The sequence below is a fragment of the Melospiza melodia genome, chromosome Z (assembly GCF_035770615.1).
Source record: "Melospiza melodia melodia isolate bMelMel2 chromosome Z, bMelMel2.pri, whole genome shotgun sequence".
Lineage (NCBI taxonomy): Eukaryota > Metazoa > Chordata > Aves > Passeriformes > Passerellidae > Melospiza > Melospiza melodia.
In genome coordinates this window covers 367,720-382,430 of record NC_086226.1, presented here as the reverse complement: position 1 = coordinate 382,430, position 14,711 = coordinate 367,720, and the positions used below count along the sequence as shown (strand labels likewise).

Here is a 14,711-nt window from a genome sequence, read left to right as displayed (position 1 = left end):
CCCACCCCCACCGCCCAGCCCCGCAGCCTCCTGCCATTATGTTCCTCCGACGCGGGGCCGGGCCGCACCGCGGGCCGTAGCCCTGCCCGAGCCCGCCGGCTCCGGCCGCAGCAGGTGTGTCGCATGGGGACCGGAGGTTGCATGCTATGGGGTCGCTTCCTCCCGGCCCGGCGGCGGCCGGAGGCCCGCGGGCACCCGTGCAGGGATTGCCCGGGCCGGCGGCTCCGGGCCGGCCGGGCGGGGGCGGATCGTTCTCCTCGCTGCCGAAGGGGCCACGGCCTCTCCTCCCCGGCCGTCCCCAGGGTTCGCAAGGCCCGTTCGGACAGGGCCGGTTCGGGCCGGGAGCGCGCCGACCCGCGGGGAGGTGCCCGGGGCCGCGGCAGCCCGGAGGAGGGAGCGGCCCCCCGGACCGAGGGGCCGAGGGAGGGCCGGCCGCGGTTGCGGCCGCAGCAGCCTGTGCAGGGAAGACGGGCCGAGGCAGCGGAAGAACATGGTGGTTCTCCCCAGAACGGGGTGGGGATGAGGGATGCGAAGAAGGTGTCTCCGCAGGGAGGGGTGCAGGGTTGTGCCCGAGACCTCTGTTCAGTTGCAGGTGCAGCCAGGGGCAGAGGGGCTTTGTCGGGGTCGCCCACCCAGCCGGAGGGAGCCCTGCACAGCAGCATCTCCCGCAGCCTCCGAGAGGAGGGGGTTTCAGCGCGTAGGCGGAGGTGGTTACTGGTGTTCCCAGAGCAAGGGTGAGTAGCCAAGAGGAGCGGGGTGGCTGCTGTCTCGGTCTGGGTGCCTGTCAGCCATGCAGGAGGAAGGCCCTTGCGTGGCCGAGGTGAAGGGGAGCGGGCAGCAGCAGAGCGGCCACGGGCACAGGTGGGTGCGGACCCCCGGAGCGGCGTGGGCACCGCAAGGGGCTGAGACCCTGGGCAGGCATCGGCTGCGAGGCGCAGGGCCGGGCAGGCGGCCGGTCCGCACGGTCTCTGCGGGGTGGGAGCTGCGCAGAGCCTGACCGGGCCTCCCCAGCCGGCGGGTGCAAGCCGGGGGGGCTGCCCAGCCGTGGGGCTGCAGCTCGCTGCTTCTCAAGGCCTCCAGCATAGTCGAATAGCAAAAGAAAAAAAAAATCAGTGTAGCAGCCAAGTCGGTGCTGCGAGGAGGGGGTAAAGGAACTATTTTGTAGGCATCTTGCTACTGCGGAAATGGCTTTCTTGAGGGGAGGGAGGCGCATTTGTGGGTACTCTATAGTAAATGCTGCTCAGAGCACAGAAGATGCCACTCGGGCGGCCCCAGATGGAACGAGGAGTGGGGAGGGCAGATGGGAGAAGCCCTTGATGGGGCACCCCATGGCCGTGGGCATGAGGGGGCAGATGTGACGCGTGCGAGCAGCCACCCCTCATCTGGGGGAGCAGAGGGGCAGCAGCCCGGGTTAGCAGCCTGTCTCCCAGGGCTGTGGCCGAGCCTGCCTGGTGCTGCAAGAGAGATCCTGTGAGGATTTTTATTGCGGTCTCTTTGTTAGCTACAGCCAGGCACGCACACACAGCTCTCAGCCAGGTTGTGGGAGGTAAGTGGGGGAGGCGAGCGAGGGAGCGTGTGGGGGGCTCTGGGCAGCAGGGGCCGCGTGGGCCGGGCAGGAGGGGAGCCGGGGCACAGGGCTGTGCCGGCCCCACGCCACACAAAAACCAGCCCCTGCGATTTTCAGGGTCTTGTTGGCAACTCAGCGAGGGTTGCCATAGCTTTTTATGTAGGGTGACCAGAACCGGCTGGAACTGGTTTGAGGCAGATCAGCTCCTGAACACAATGCAGTCACTGAGCTACTACACTGGGATAGCTTCCTCCCTTCATGGCAGCCAAAAGCAGAGGAGCTTGCAGAAAGATACCATCCCAAAACAGTATGTGAATGCACACTTTAGACACACAGCACTGGTATGTGGCTAATGTAGTCATAAAGGGTTCTGTATGTAAATGTACATATTTGCAGTAACTGAGATTACTTTGGCTTTTCGTGCCTTTTTATGCTTAAGGAATGGGCAAGAGCTGAGATTTATGACCCTTACTAAAATATTTTTGCTTTGCAAGGGTGGGACACTGGCAATACAGTCTATTTTAAAACTAAACTAAATAAAATGGATTTAATTATTTGTAATTGTAGATATGCTTGTGACTGAGGATGCTTTGCATGCTGTTTTATTTACAGGGTGCTGTCTTGTGGTTTGCTTCCTTAGGAAACATTAATGGGGGGGGGGGGGTTCTGTGCCTTTCTCTAAGACCAGAAGGAAACAATATTGTTGTAGAATTGTGCATAAAAGCATTGAAAAGATGCTGTAAGGCATACTCATTTTCCTTTTTTTTTCTTGTAGGCCTATTGATTGGGGCTGCCTTTAACCCTTTGGTGTTTGCAGAGGTAATGCGGCTGTGGCAGTAACTGAGCACTGGCTAAAAAAATCCCTCAAAGGTCAAGGTTCACAAGGTGAGACGTGGTGTTTTGGGCTGAATAGAACAATAGATTGGAGTTACATCCTGATTGCACACTTGGCACATTAGGAAGGAAACAATTGTTTAAGTGTTAATGAAGAAATGCTATTAAGATCCTCCAGTTTTAAAAGGATTAAAGCTATTATTTGTAAAGAGTTACTGATATCTTGGTTAAATACAGTATTTTCATTGACGATAAACTTTTTTTCCCCAGTGTAGTGATACGAATAGGCCTCTGAATGACAATCATGAATTGCCGAGCAGTTGTGGCAGGGAGCTGTTCTGTGCTGTATTAAGAGAGTCACACATGCAGGATTTGCTGTCTGATTATTTACACTGTTGTTTGACCACATCTCAGTGACCCAATACTTGATTTTTAATTAAGGTCTTCAGTGTTAAACACGTACTTAATATCGCCTACAGAGAAAAAACCTGTGCAAAAGAAATTGTATGGATGGCTTTTCTTAAACTGTTGTAAGCTGGGGAGGATTTTGCAGCAGCCAAGTGGAAAGATGTATTTTGGGGGCTGGATGGAGCTCCAGTGGTGTGAATTATAATATTGTGCATAGGAAACTGGATGGGCAGTGCAGCAACTGCAGAGGGGTGACTGCATTCAACTTAAAGCAGTGGATAATGGACAGAATTTTTAGGTTTTCTTTCTCAACTAGAAAATACAAAATGTGTGCTTAGATTTGAACTGACGTTTTTATCTTCTAGTGAAATCTGAAGGAGTCAGAGAGAGGGAGAGGGGCAGAGAGAAGGAAGCAGTAATGAATCCAGCAAAGGGAAGAACAAAGGCTGTTAGAGCTTGCACAGTGGATCACTAAACATTTTGCCTGGGGGATTCTTTTGCTGGAACTGTTATTTCCTATAACAGGAAATCAGCAACTCTAGAATCCTAACCAGTGTGATTTTTTAAAAATCTTCCCAGTCCCGGCTGTGTTAGCTGGTTTGGTAACCTACAATCAAGATAATATGGAGGCAGAACATTGGAAATACTCTCTTGTGGTGTGAAATGAGGGTCGTTTCCTCTGTGCTCAGCAGAATAGACAGCCCTAAACGCCTTGAGAGGTTGTGGATACTGGGTAAGTTGTGTGCTGGCTGCTGAGGCAGGGTGACAATACAAGGGAACCTTTTTGTTTCTGACTGCAGTAGATTACGTAAGGCACTGAGCTATTAATCATAGAAAAGTGAAAATAGCATACTACCATTTGGCCTGAAATTCTGTGTTTGTAAGCTTTACTGCAGCTGTGATAAGCTGTTTTTCAGGTTTGATAGAGCAGTGAATAGCTCGTGGCAGAGCAAAGTGCCTGACAGATCACTGTGCTGATTTCTGCTCCTGTTCTTCAGCATCAGGATGCAGAGGGTCTATATTTGACTAGAGACGTCTGTGGCAGAATGATGCTGCAAACAGGAGTTCTTGTTGTATGCTAGGAATAGGATCTCTTCCTGATGAGGATGCATGTTCTTTTCCAAGTGTCAGCTAAAATTCATATATTACACAAGAGCATTTTTTGGGATTTTTTTTCCTTCTGCCAGAATAGTAGGCAGCTTTAAAATTTTAAGTTCTCGGATTGCGATAGAATTCCTTGAATCCTTTTTGTTTGGGTTTTTGAATGCTATCTGTATTACGAAATTTTGTTTTTAGCAAAGGAGATTTTGAATTTGCAGGGATTTCTGATGGCTGTAAGATGAGAAAACTGAATAGATGGAGTCTGCAGTGTTCTTGGTGAGTTGTCTTTTTTCAGTCTAGTAATATCTGTAAAGGCTCTTCCTCAGGAGATTTGGATTGTCCACGCAGGCCAGCTTTCCAGCAGCAAATGCTAATGCTGGAGGGCTGCTCTTCTGTATCAGCACCCAGGATCTCGTTTTGCATTGGTCTCAGTTATTTGATCTTCAGAATGAGGGTAAGGATTTATCACATTCCAAGTCCCTTTGGAATGAATTGACTAACTGTTGTTTCCCTAGCCATATGCCTGTGTGTTAAAATACAAATATGCAGCAGAGTACCAGGAATATATGTTCAGGAAAACCCAAAGTTGACCCTCATGTTCTCGGGCCTGCTTGTTGCCCTGCTGGGCCCTGCCTGGCTGGGAGAGCTCCCTGAGGGGCTGCACTGCTCGTGCTGTGCTTTGGCCACAATTGTCATCCACTGCAGAAAAAGTACCTTACGGGATAGAGGTGGGAAGCTTGTGCCAATTAGAGTGTAATTCCAGTCTGCGTTCGTTTGGGAATCTCAACATTCTCTTCATTGTTGTTGTGCATCTGAATTATTCACGTGGTACTGCCCCAGCCTATTTTTCATATAGAAGTACAAAATTAAGCCGTGATTTAAATTAATTTCTAGGTAGACTAGGAAAAGAGTGGTATGTAGATTTCCCTGCTTTTCAGGAATTCATCTATGTTTTAGGAGGGATTTGGGAAGTAGGTAGACCCAAACCGTGGCTTGAATCTCTTGATAAATACAGGTGGTTTTCATGTGGCCAGCTGTAGCTGGGGATGGCCTGTTCAGCCCCATGTTGTGCATAAGGAGATTCCTTGCTCACGTGTTGAAACATCCCTGTTCTTTTTGCTAGCCAAAGGCTAATTGTCCTGAGCTTTGAACCAGCTGTGTGTGGTTCTCTTCAAACTGTGCCAGAAGTGGTTCAGACTCCAGAAGATTCCCCTCCTCTTTCCCATCTTGTTTTCCAATACCCAAAGAGAACCTGAAATACCCAGTTCAAAAATTGATGTGTTGGATTGCAGGATGAGGAGTCATAAACTACAAGTAACACTATTTTGGCTGTCAGAATGGTGGATTAAATCTTGTACTCATTGAGTCTTGGACATGGAAGCAAATTGGATTTTCCCCTTTTTTGATATGGTGTATAATATAGAAAAAGTAGGTTCTTGGGATAAATTTTAACTGTAGAACACCCCATACTTCACAAAGATGTTTACATTAGGGCTGGCATGACCTTACTGATGCTGTGGATGCTAAATAGATGCTAAATAAGACTGTTATCCAAAGAAATCGAAAATTCCTAGGGTAAGAATTACTTTGCATATGACAAAAGGAATTTCTGTGATTGGTGGAACTGGGAGTTTGTCTGGGTTTTGCAGCAGTAGCAGGCCATGGGCCCTTTGATAGTGAAAAGGAACCCGTTCATTATGTATACAAGCATGAGAGCCATTGCTGACTGTGGTTGAAGTGGGCTCTTGCACATCCCACTTGCCTGCTGAGTGTGTCAGACCAGGCCAGGCTGTGATTGGAGATGTGGTTCCCATTTCCTGAAGAAGGTTTTGTGGTTAGATTAGCGTATGGCTTTGTCTGTCTGTACAAGGCTTGGCTTTCAGAGCAAGTGACTGGAAGTGTAAGTCAGTCATAATTACTAATAACCAATGAACTGCTCATCATGTGTGTATTAAGATGAAATTTGTCTAACGTTAGGATACATGTTACTGCAATTCTGATTGAATCCCTTATGCCTTCTCTACCTGATGAAATTTCTTGTCACAACAACACAGAAACCAAAACCCAAAAAAGTATGGTTTTGTGCTGGTTAGGCTGGTATTGCTCCCTGTGTAGGCATTTTGTTCCAGAATGAGCTTGATGTTACTTAGGCATCATTACTCTTGTTTGGAGGTGGAGTAATTATTCCCGGTTACTGGAATTTTGCTCTGGAATAGTGTGTCTGCCTGGGAATCAGTAGAAGTAACAGACTAATTCCTCTATGTGGCTATAACAGAACCAAGACGCTGCCATGTGCCAGACCCTGAAAAGAGGTTTCTCAGTGTTCTCACAGTGTTCTCATTTCACAAAACTGGAAAGAATGCTGGTGTTTTTGGAAGAACATGCAAAAGACAACATCTCCATCCTACAGTGTGCACAGTTCTCAAATGTATGTAGTACAAAGAGCTGTAAAAACAAGAGTTTAGGGCAGGTAAAGGAATGAAGTCACAAGAATGTGAATGCCATAGGTAGAGGAAGATTAAATTTGGTGGTTTTCCTTTTTCCTTTGATAACAAATAGATTTGCTGCTGAGGGAACTGAAGTTGAGCATTTGTCTGAACAAAAGCAAGGAGTTAGATATTTAGATGGGATTTGAAGGCAAAGGGTAGGAATTCAGTAAGGCAGAAAAGATGGTCTGGTCCAATTAAAGCAATTGTTTAAAGTTGTTAGACTTGTGGTTTAGCTATTTGGAAGGTCTGGGCGAATAGAAAGGTGAGTGTCAAGAAGGGAGAGTTGGTTGGTTCTTCAAAGGTTAAGGATTAAATAAAAGAGTAAAAATTGAGAATGTAAGAAGTATTTACAGGCATCATGTTAGGCCAGAGAAGGAATAGACTCACAGCTGGTCTGGCAGCAAAGGTGTCCCTTAGTTTTGATTTTGGATAAAAGGCAGAGTTTTATCCTTAAAGGAAAGAGTTACTAAAAGGTTTGTGGAGGGAAAAAAAAGAGAGGGGAGGAATATGGCCACAGAGTCCTGGCAGTTGTGGTGGAAACATAGTTTATATACTGAATCTTAAGATGGGTGTCCTAGAATAGTGAGGAGGAGATAGTAAAATGGCCTAGTTAGATCTTTTCTTCCTTATGTATCACAACTGACCATGTTTGTCTCCCTTTTTGTTTAACTTTGATTGCTTGAAAAGTTAGAAGAATGAGAGAAGTTCTTGATACGGGCAGCCGTAGTTCTCAGTAAAGGACAGCTCTGTCTCCTCTGCTGGGCAGTTGTGATCTTAAACATACTTGGAGGAAGAGGAATTAAGTGTGTAAGCAGGTCTTCATTCATTGTTATGGGTAAATGTTAATTAAACTCCAGGATATGTAATTGGAAGAAGTTTCAGACTAGGGAGACTATCTAGCTCTTTTTGAGTGGATGCAACAACTGTTAAAAGACACCTATGGACAGATGTACAACCAGAATGCAACTAATTAGTATCCCAGATTACGAGAAACTGTGTCAAAGCTTTCTGTCAGTTTACATGGATTTTATATGCTTTGGTGTCTGCAGTCTTTTCCATTTAATCCTCAGAGAAACTTGTTTTGTGATTTTGATTCTATGTGTGCATCTGTTTTTTTATTAAGAATTTCATAGGTTAGACAAATGGCCCAAAACCATTAAGTGAACTGTGTAAACAAATTTCCAAACTCTTCTATATTTATTTGAAGCTGTTTCATGAAATATCTGTGTCTATTCCAGTATCCTTTAAAAATCTTCCTCAGTTGCCTTCTCATAATCCACAAGGACTTCCAGGTAGCCAGTGTTGATGAATACCTAAGTCTTACAGATGTTTATTACTTTATACTTCATTTTCAGGAAGACTCCTCAGATTAATAGTGCAGCTGTTAAGGAAAGTCAAGACTTCAGAGGAATTACAAATGTCTCATGTTATTTTTATGCATGTCCAGGTATTTTGCAGTCTGGGTGAGTGAGGATAGGAGTGGGTGTAGGAGAGGGAACAGGAAGAAAGTCACTGCAATTTGGGCCCAGAATAAAATTGCCAGGTTACTATCTGTGGAGTTTATAAATTACTATAGTTCTTGGTGTAATAATTCTACTGTATGCTTGGTCACTGTTCTGTAATGTATAATCTCTGAAAACATTACTTCAGAAGTGAAATAGCATTTCTTTGCATGGCAGATGTGAACAAGCACTTGTTTTCTGTAAGACTGGGCTACTAGAGCTTAAAGTGATGACTTTCTGCTTATTTTACAGATCTGCTTACAATCAAATACATGGCCATGGGGGATATGAAGACCCCAGATTTTGATGACCTTCTTGCAGCCTTTGACATACCAGACATGGTAGATCCCAAAGCAGCTATTGAATCTGGACATGATGACCACGAAAGCCACATAAAACAAAATGCTCATGCAGATGAAGACTCCCACGTCCCATCATCATCTGATGTTGGGGTGAGCGTCATTGTGAAAAATGTGCGTACTATTGATTCTTCCGAAGGTCTGGATAAGGATGGCCACCATTCCACAGGCAATAGCTTGCACAATGGCTTTCTGACATCAGCAGCTCTTGAGAGTTACAGTAAAGATGAAGGGAAATCACTTAAAGATGATGGGTCAGCTTCTGAGACTACACTGAAGGATTCAGCTTTCAACCAGTTCAGCCCAATATCAAGTGCGGAAGAATTTGATGATGATGAGAGAATTGAGGTGGATGACCCCCCAGATAAAGAGGAGATACGTGCAAATTTTAGAGCAAATGTCTTGGCAGGATCTCTATCGCAGCAGGAATATGACAAACTAAAGGCACTTGGAGGGGAGAACTTAATTAAATCTGGAATCACAGTTTCAAGTAGTATAGATAAAAATAAAACTGGTAAACGAGAGACAGAGACAAGCTCCATGAATTTAGGTGTCTATGAGCCTTTTAAAACTCGAAAAACAGAGGACAAGTTACTAAAAGACAATTCTGAGAAGCTTCTTGAAAACAGGGTACTTGATGGAAAACTGAGTGCTGAAAAATGTGACACAAATCTTGCCAGCATTTCCCAATCCAAAGCAAAGTCATCAGCAAAGCTTTCGTCCTGCATTGCTGCAATCGCAGCACTGAGTGCTAAAAAGGCAGCTACAGATAGCAGTAAAGATTTACAGTCTAACTCAGGAGAGTCTTCTCCATTACCAAAAGACATGAGTGAAAGTCCCCGGGCTATTGAAAAATCTCCTGAGTCTCAGAGTTTCATTGATGGTGCTAAGAAACCGTCTGTCAAACCGCCCGATAGTCCCAGAAGTGTCTCCAGTGAGAACAGCAGCAAAGGGTCTCCGTCTTCTCCCGCAGGGTCAACACCAGCAATTCCTAAGGTTCGCATAAAAACCATCAAGACTTCTTCTGGGGAGATTAAGAGAACTGTTACTAGAGTGTTACCAGAAGTTGATTTGGACTCTGGTAAAAAGCCAGAGCAGAGTGCTTCCATGGTAACCTCCATGACATCTCTCCTGTCCTCACCAACTTCCACTGCTGTTCTCTCCTCTCCTCCCAGAGCTCCTCTGCAGTCCTCAGTTGTCACCAATGCAGTTGGATCTGCAGAACTTGCCCCCAAGCAGGTCACTATCAAACCCGTGGCTACTGCCTTCCTGCCCGTTTCAGCAGTGAAAACTGCAGGTTCCCAAGTGATCAATCTGAAGCTGGCTAACAACACCACAGTGAAAGCCACTGTCATCTCTGCTGCGTCCGTGCAGAGCGCCAGCAGCGCCATTATCAAAGCTGCCAACGCCATCCAGCAGCAGACGGTCATGGTGCCAGCATCGAGCCTCGCCAGTGCCAAACTCGTGCCAAAGACAGTCCATCTTGCCAACCTTAACCTTTTGCCTCAGGGTGCCCAAACCACCTCTGAACTGCGCCAAGTGCTAACAAAACCCCAGCAGCAAATCAAGCAGGCAATAATTTCTGCAGCCGCCTCCCAGCCTTCGAAAAAAGTGTCTCGAGTGCAGGTGGTGTCATCTCTGCAGAGCTCTGTAGTGGAAGCATTCAATAAGGTGCTGAGCAGCGTCAATCCCGTACCCGTTTACGTCCCAAACCTCAGCCCCCCTGCCAATGCCGGAATCACGCTACCCACACGAGGGTACAAGTGCTTGGAGTGCGGCGACTCGTTCGCTCTCGAGAAGAGCCTGACCCAGCATTACGACAGGAGGAGCGTGCGAATTGAAGTGACTTGTAATCATTGTACAAAGAATTTAGTTTTCTACAATAAATGTAGTCTCCTGTCCCATGCTCGTGGGCACAAGGAGAAAGGCGTCGTGATGCAGTGTTCCCACCTGATCCTAAAACCAGTCCCAGCAGATCAAATGATAGCATCTCCTTCCAGCAATACTGCTGCTGCCGTGCTCCAGAGCGCAGGGGGAGCTGGCACGCACTCCCTAACCAAGATCCAGACTGGCTTAACTGGGACAGTGATCTCGGCCCCTGCGAGCTCTCCTGTCATTCCAGCTATGCCCCTAGACGAAGATCCATCAAAACTCTGTAGACATAGTCTAAAGTGTTTGGAGTGCAATGAAGTTTTCCAAGATGAGACATCTCTTGCAACTCATTTCCAGCAGGCCGCAGACACAAGTGGACAAGTAGAGTATCCTATGTTTACATTCCAATGTTTCATCTATAAGCCTAGGAGACTTTGGATATGTTTTTACTTTCATTTAGCTGTTATTATCTGAACCTCTGTGATTAAAATGATAAATGAAAACCATAGAAAGTCTTGCAAGCACTTACATAGTGAATGTCAACACTTTTAAAATAAGACTTAGAATCTTTATAGGCCCTGAAGTCTGAAATTGACACTTATATTTTTGCTAAAATTTAGCATTAGCTTTCTTACAGCTGAACGTGATAATGCAGAAAATAATCGTGGGTATTACTAATCATATGTTAATGCTTCTTTCTGTGCTTTGGAATTTGACTAGCCAGTGGAATCCACTTAATTGGCACCCTCATTAACAGCCCATCTATTCAACCTGAATGATAGCTTTAAGTGATTCATTCTAGATTGGTCTTCAGGTTTTAGAGTTTTCACCAAGTGCCCTAAGTGAGAGAGGCATTCCCCTCACGTGCAGGGAGGGACTCAGGCAGTGACAAATGGCACACTGACTACTGACAGGAATGCTGCTGTTTGCCTCAGCTCTTCCTCACAAAGTGCAAAGTGCTGTTCTCACTTGCACGTCTTCCTTTCTGTGTGACCATTGGTTTAGTTGGTTCCATTTCTTTTCCTCTTACAATTGCTACTGAGTTCAACATAAAAACCATTTGAAAATTATTTACTAATGTATGTGGCCTGACCTGAAAGAAATACGTCATTCAATAAAACGTAATATTAATCAGTGTGCGATGTATTTTATAATCCTGGCAGAGTGAAGGTGGTCAATTAAATGATACGGTTGGATCTCTGTTGGGGTGTGCCAATTAAAAGGGATTCTGGTGTGGTTCAAAGCATCCAGGTGAGCTTGGTGCTCCAGCTTCTTGCTGCGGGGGAAGCTGAAAACCTGCAAAGCATGCTCAAGACAGGAATGCCCCAGGAGTCTTTCTGGGAATCACACAAAGTGGGCAGGCTAAAGACTTTTAAGTCCTGCAGTTAGGAAAAAAATGCACTGGTCCTAGGAGCACAGGCAGGTTCCTGTCAGGATCTATTCACTGCATGTAGGACCTATTCTGTACCATGAAGCAGCTCCACTGCACCTACCACTACAGGTAGTAATGTAAAGAGATATGCACGTGGAAATAGCCTCGATTATGTGGCTCTGCCTTAGCTCCTCCCTTTGCTTGGCTGGCAGAGTTAGACTGAAGTTACCTGGATTCCAGGTGGAATGCCATGCAAGTGAATTTCTGTTTGTAAGATACTACAAGTGTGCAGAGCTCAGGGAATATGTCCATGCACAGATGTTGCTGCAGTTCTGAACAGGATCTAATGGCTGACCATTACATTCTGCACCTGCTCGGGCTGCTTAATACTGTTAATATTAGGCTGTTTGGCTAACTGATTTGCTGATGCTTATTGGTTGTAGATAGATTCTTTTTTTCCCCATAATAGGCCCATTAGGTAACATGCCATCTAAGGTCCAGTAGACCTTGCAAAAACCTGGTGGTTTTGGTACTGGAAAAGCAAGCAGGAAAGAAAGTGACAAGACAAAGCAGTTGAATGAGGGACAGAGAATTGGTTGGGAGGATGAGGCGAAAATAGAAATTGAAAGAGAACAAAGATAAAGTGATGTTCTCACTTTCAGGGTGTGAGGATTTTTGTCTTTATGGCCAAGTAAACAAAACCTTTTGCCCTTCCCTTTCTCCCTCTGTCTGGTGCTTTTGCCCTGTTGCTGCTGAGTTGCTCTCCCTACATGTCCTTTAGATACTGTTTATCCTGGCAATTTACTAAAGGAAAGCCATTGTGATGTTGACAGAATGTGAAAATGCAGCTGCAGGGAGGTGGAGAGAGAAGTGCGGGTTCCCAGGTACTGCTGTTGAAGGAGGGAAGGCCCTGGAGCTGCAGGAGCAGCTGGCATTGCCTGCTGCCTGTCTGCGTGTTTGTGTCTCCTCATGGAAACCTGCTCTGCTGAGCTGCAGGTTTAAACAAAACAGTTCAAAGAACTGGAGGAAAATAAGCTATTTTCACGTTCTTCCCTTTGAAAAGAACGCTTAATAAATGTAGTTTTAAATGTTCTTTGTTGAAGCATCCTTTTACATCTTAATTACACATTTTTGTAGTCCTTTTCATATGTCAAGCAGCCGCTGTTTTTTATGTTGAGTTTGGTTGCATCCTGTAGGGGTAGTGTTTCCTGGAGAAAGGCTCTGTACAGGCATTTATTACTATGTATGTTGCTACTTTTTCATTAGATGTTACCTCTTGAGAAGCTTAGATGAGAAATACCCTGACTTGTTTTCCTTCTTAGTGCTTGGCACTGTCTTTTTGCTGTAAAACTGCCATTATTGTGGGGGGAAGAAGACAGGGAGGTTAGATGAGATTGGTCTTTTTTCTTTGGAAGGAAGAAAGAATAAAAATGAACACTTAGATTTTGCAAACAGGTAATAGGAAAAAAGGTTATTTGCAGCTTACTGTTCTTTCTAGTGTCCCATCTAATTGCTCCTGAAATGGAAAATGTATAGTTTTGTGTTTCCAATGAGTAAGTAGCTGCTCTTATACTCCTGTTACGAAGGTAGAATGTTTTGTTTAAAATAAGCAATGGTAGAACAATCTTATCAATGAAAATACATTCACTATGAAGTTGTTACTTTTCTGTAATGTTTTATTGCCATTAATATTCCTGTTAAAGGAATATTAATCTAAAGGCATATTCCTGCTAAAGCAGTATTAACCCTGACTCACTGATTGGTTTTCTGGCTGAATAAAACCCTCATGTACTTGCTGGGGGGAAAAGGTAGCAAATCTGGGCTAATGAATGTTAGTATTTCTCTTAGTTATAGATAGGAGTACATAGCTCCCATGGAAACTGCATAGCTCATTTCCCTTCATACTCAGCGTATGTGTGTATCTTTATTTTCCACCTCCACCATTTTTCCTTCTAACCCTTTTTTTTTTCTGAAACTTTGACTTTAAATGCAGGCAGGTGATGATTTTCACAAACTGTGTTTTATTTTGGTGTGGGTTGGAATGAGAGAACTGGAAGTTAATGCCACCTTAAGCCCAAAATAAAATGGTAAGCAAACGTGCTGAATGTCAGAATTTCACAGTAGATGCTTCTTGTTCTACTGTAATCAGTTACAATCAATCATTTTCTGTACTCATTGAAATAGCAGAGCAGGGGCCTTAACTAAGAGCATTACTGGCATGTTGGGTCAGCAAATGAGTCTGGCAGATTGCTGCAAAATCAGGAAGATCACTGAGCTGGGGCTGGAATGTTGTGTGGCTCTTCTGTGGCATCACATCCCAGTTTCCTTCAGAGGTCCTGCAGGCCAAAGGCTTTGGAAGGACTGTGAAACCTCCAAATGTTTCTGTTACTGGAATAAGTAGTTCTGGTCTGCTGTTTTCTTAGTAATCAAATTATGCTCCAGATTCTCCAGTATTGTATTACAGCTTGTTAATACAGGAATAGCCAAAGAGATTTGGGGAATGGTACTGAGCCCAGTAAATGTGGCACTTATTGCTGGTCAGAGAGTTTTGCCTTTTTCTGAACTTAAGACAAAGTTAACACCCCAAAACAATTCTGGTCAGCCTGAGGCTGCGAGTTCCCCACTTTTGGGCACTCTTTGGTCAATTAAGGCCAAGTATTTGGCATTCCAAAGTGAATATTTCTTTGTGTCTCAGCATAGCCTTGCTGCGCCCCAAAGGCTGTAAGCAGGTGCCAGTTTGACATCCCTGTAGATAGCTGAGCTCAGGCAGAGCCCTGCAGGAGAGCAGTGCATGTACCCATGCTGAACAGAACTGTAGTGGGCTGGCAGGAGAGCCCGTGGAACCTGCATTGCAGCGATGGCCTGTTTGCTTTGCTTCACGTGCTGTAATTTAATGATTTGCACTTTGCCATCCTGCTGCGTCAGGACATGGGAGAACTCTGTTTGTACAGAGACTGTGTTCAAACACACCAGGCCACAGTGCTCCCAGAGCATTTATTTCAGGATTTCTTCATGCGTATGTTAGTAAATAATTTATAATGCAGATCTGGAGATCTTTTTTGGTCAATATTCTTGCAGAGTGTACACATCACTACATATGCCAGAACATTCTTAGAACATTCCTAAAAACATGCAAATACATGTTTAAAAACATACTGATGTCATGAAGGAGTCTTGGGTTTGATTTTAAATCTTTGCAAGGCCCTG

At 45.1% G+C, this 14,711-nt stretch overlaps 1 protein-coding gene across 8 annotated transcripts in view; it reads left to right on the top strand.

Annotated features, from left to right (window-relative positions):
* The first annotated feature begins 419 nt into the window (after positions 1 to 419).
* Positions 420 to 14,711, top strand: part of LOC134432309 (zinc finger protein 532) — a 31,677-nt gene continuing 17,385 nt past the window's right edge. For 2 of the 8 annotated variants that reach the window (XM_063180893.1, XM_063180886.1), the window contains exons 1-3: positions 420 to 734; positions 2,343 to 2,452; positions 8,154 to 10,513. In XM_063180893.1, the coding sequence (XP_063036963.1) occupies positions 8,174 to 10,513 (2,340 nt within the window). In that variant the 5' untranslated portion in view covers positions 420 to 734; positions 2,343 to 2,452; positions 8,154 to 8,173. Of the gene's footprint in view, positions 735 to 789; positions 862 to 1,144; positions 1,547 to 1,684; positions 1,909 to 2,342; positions 2,453 to 8,153; positions 10,514 to 14,711 lie in introns of those variants that run through there. The other 6 variants (XM_063180890.1, XM_063180888.1, XM_063180889.1 and 3 more) reach the window with 6 other exon arrangements.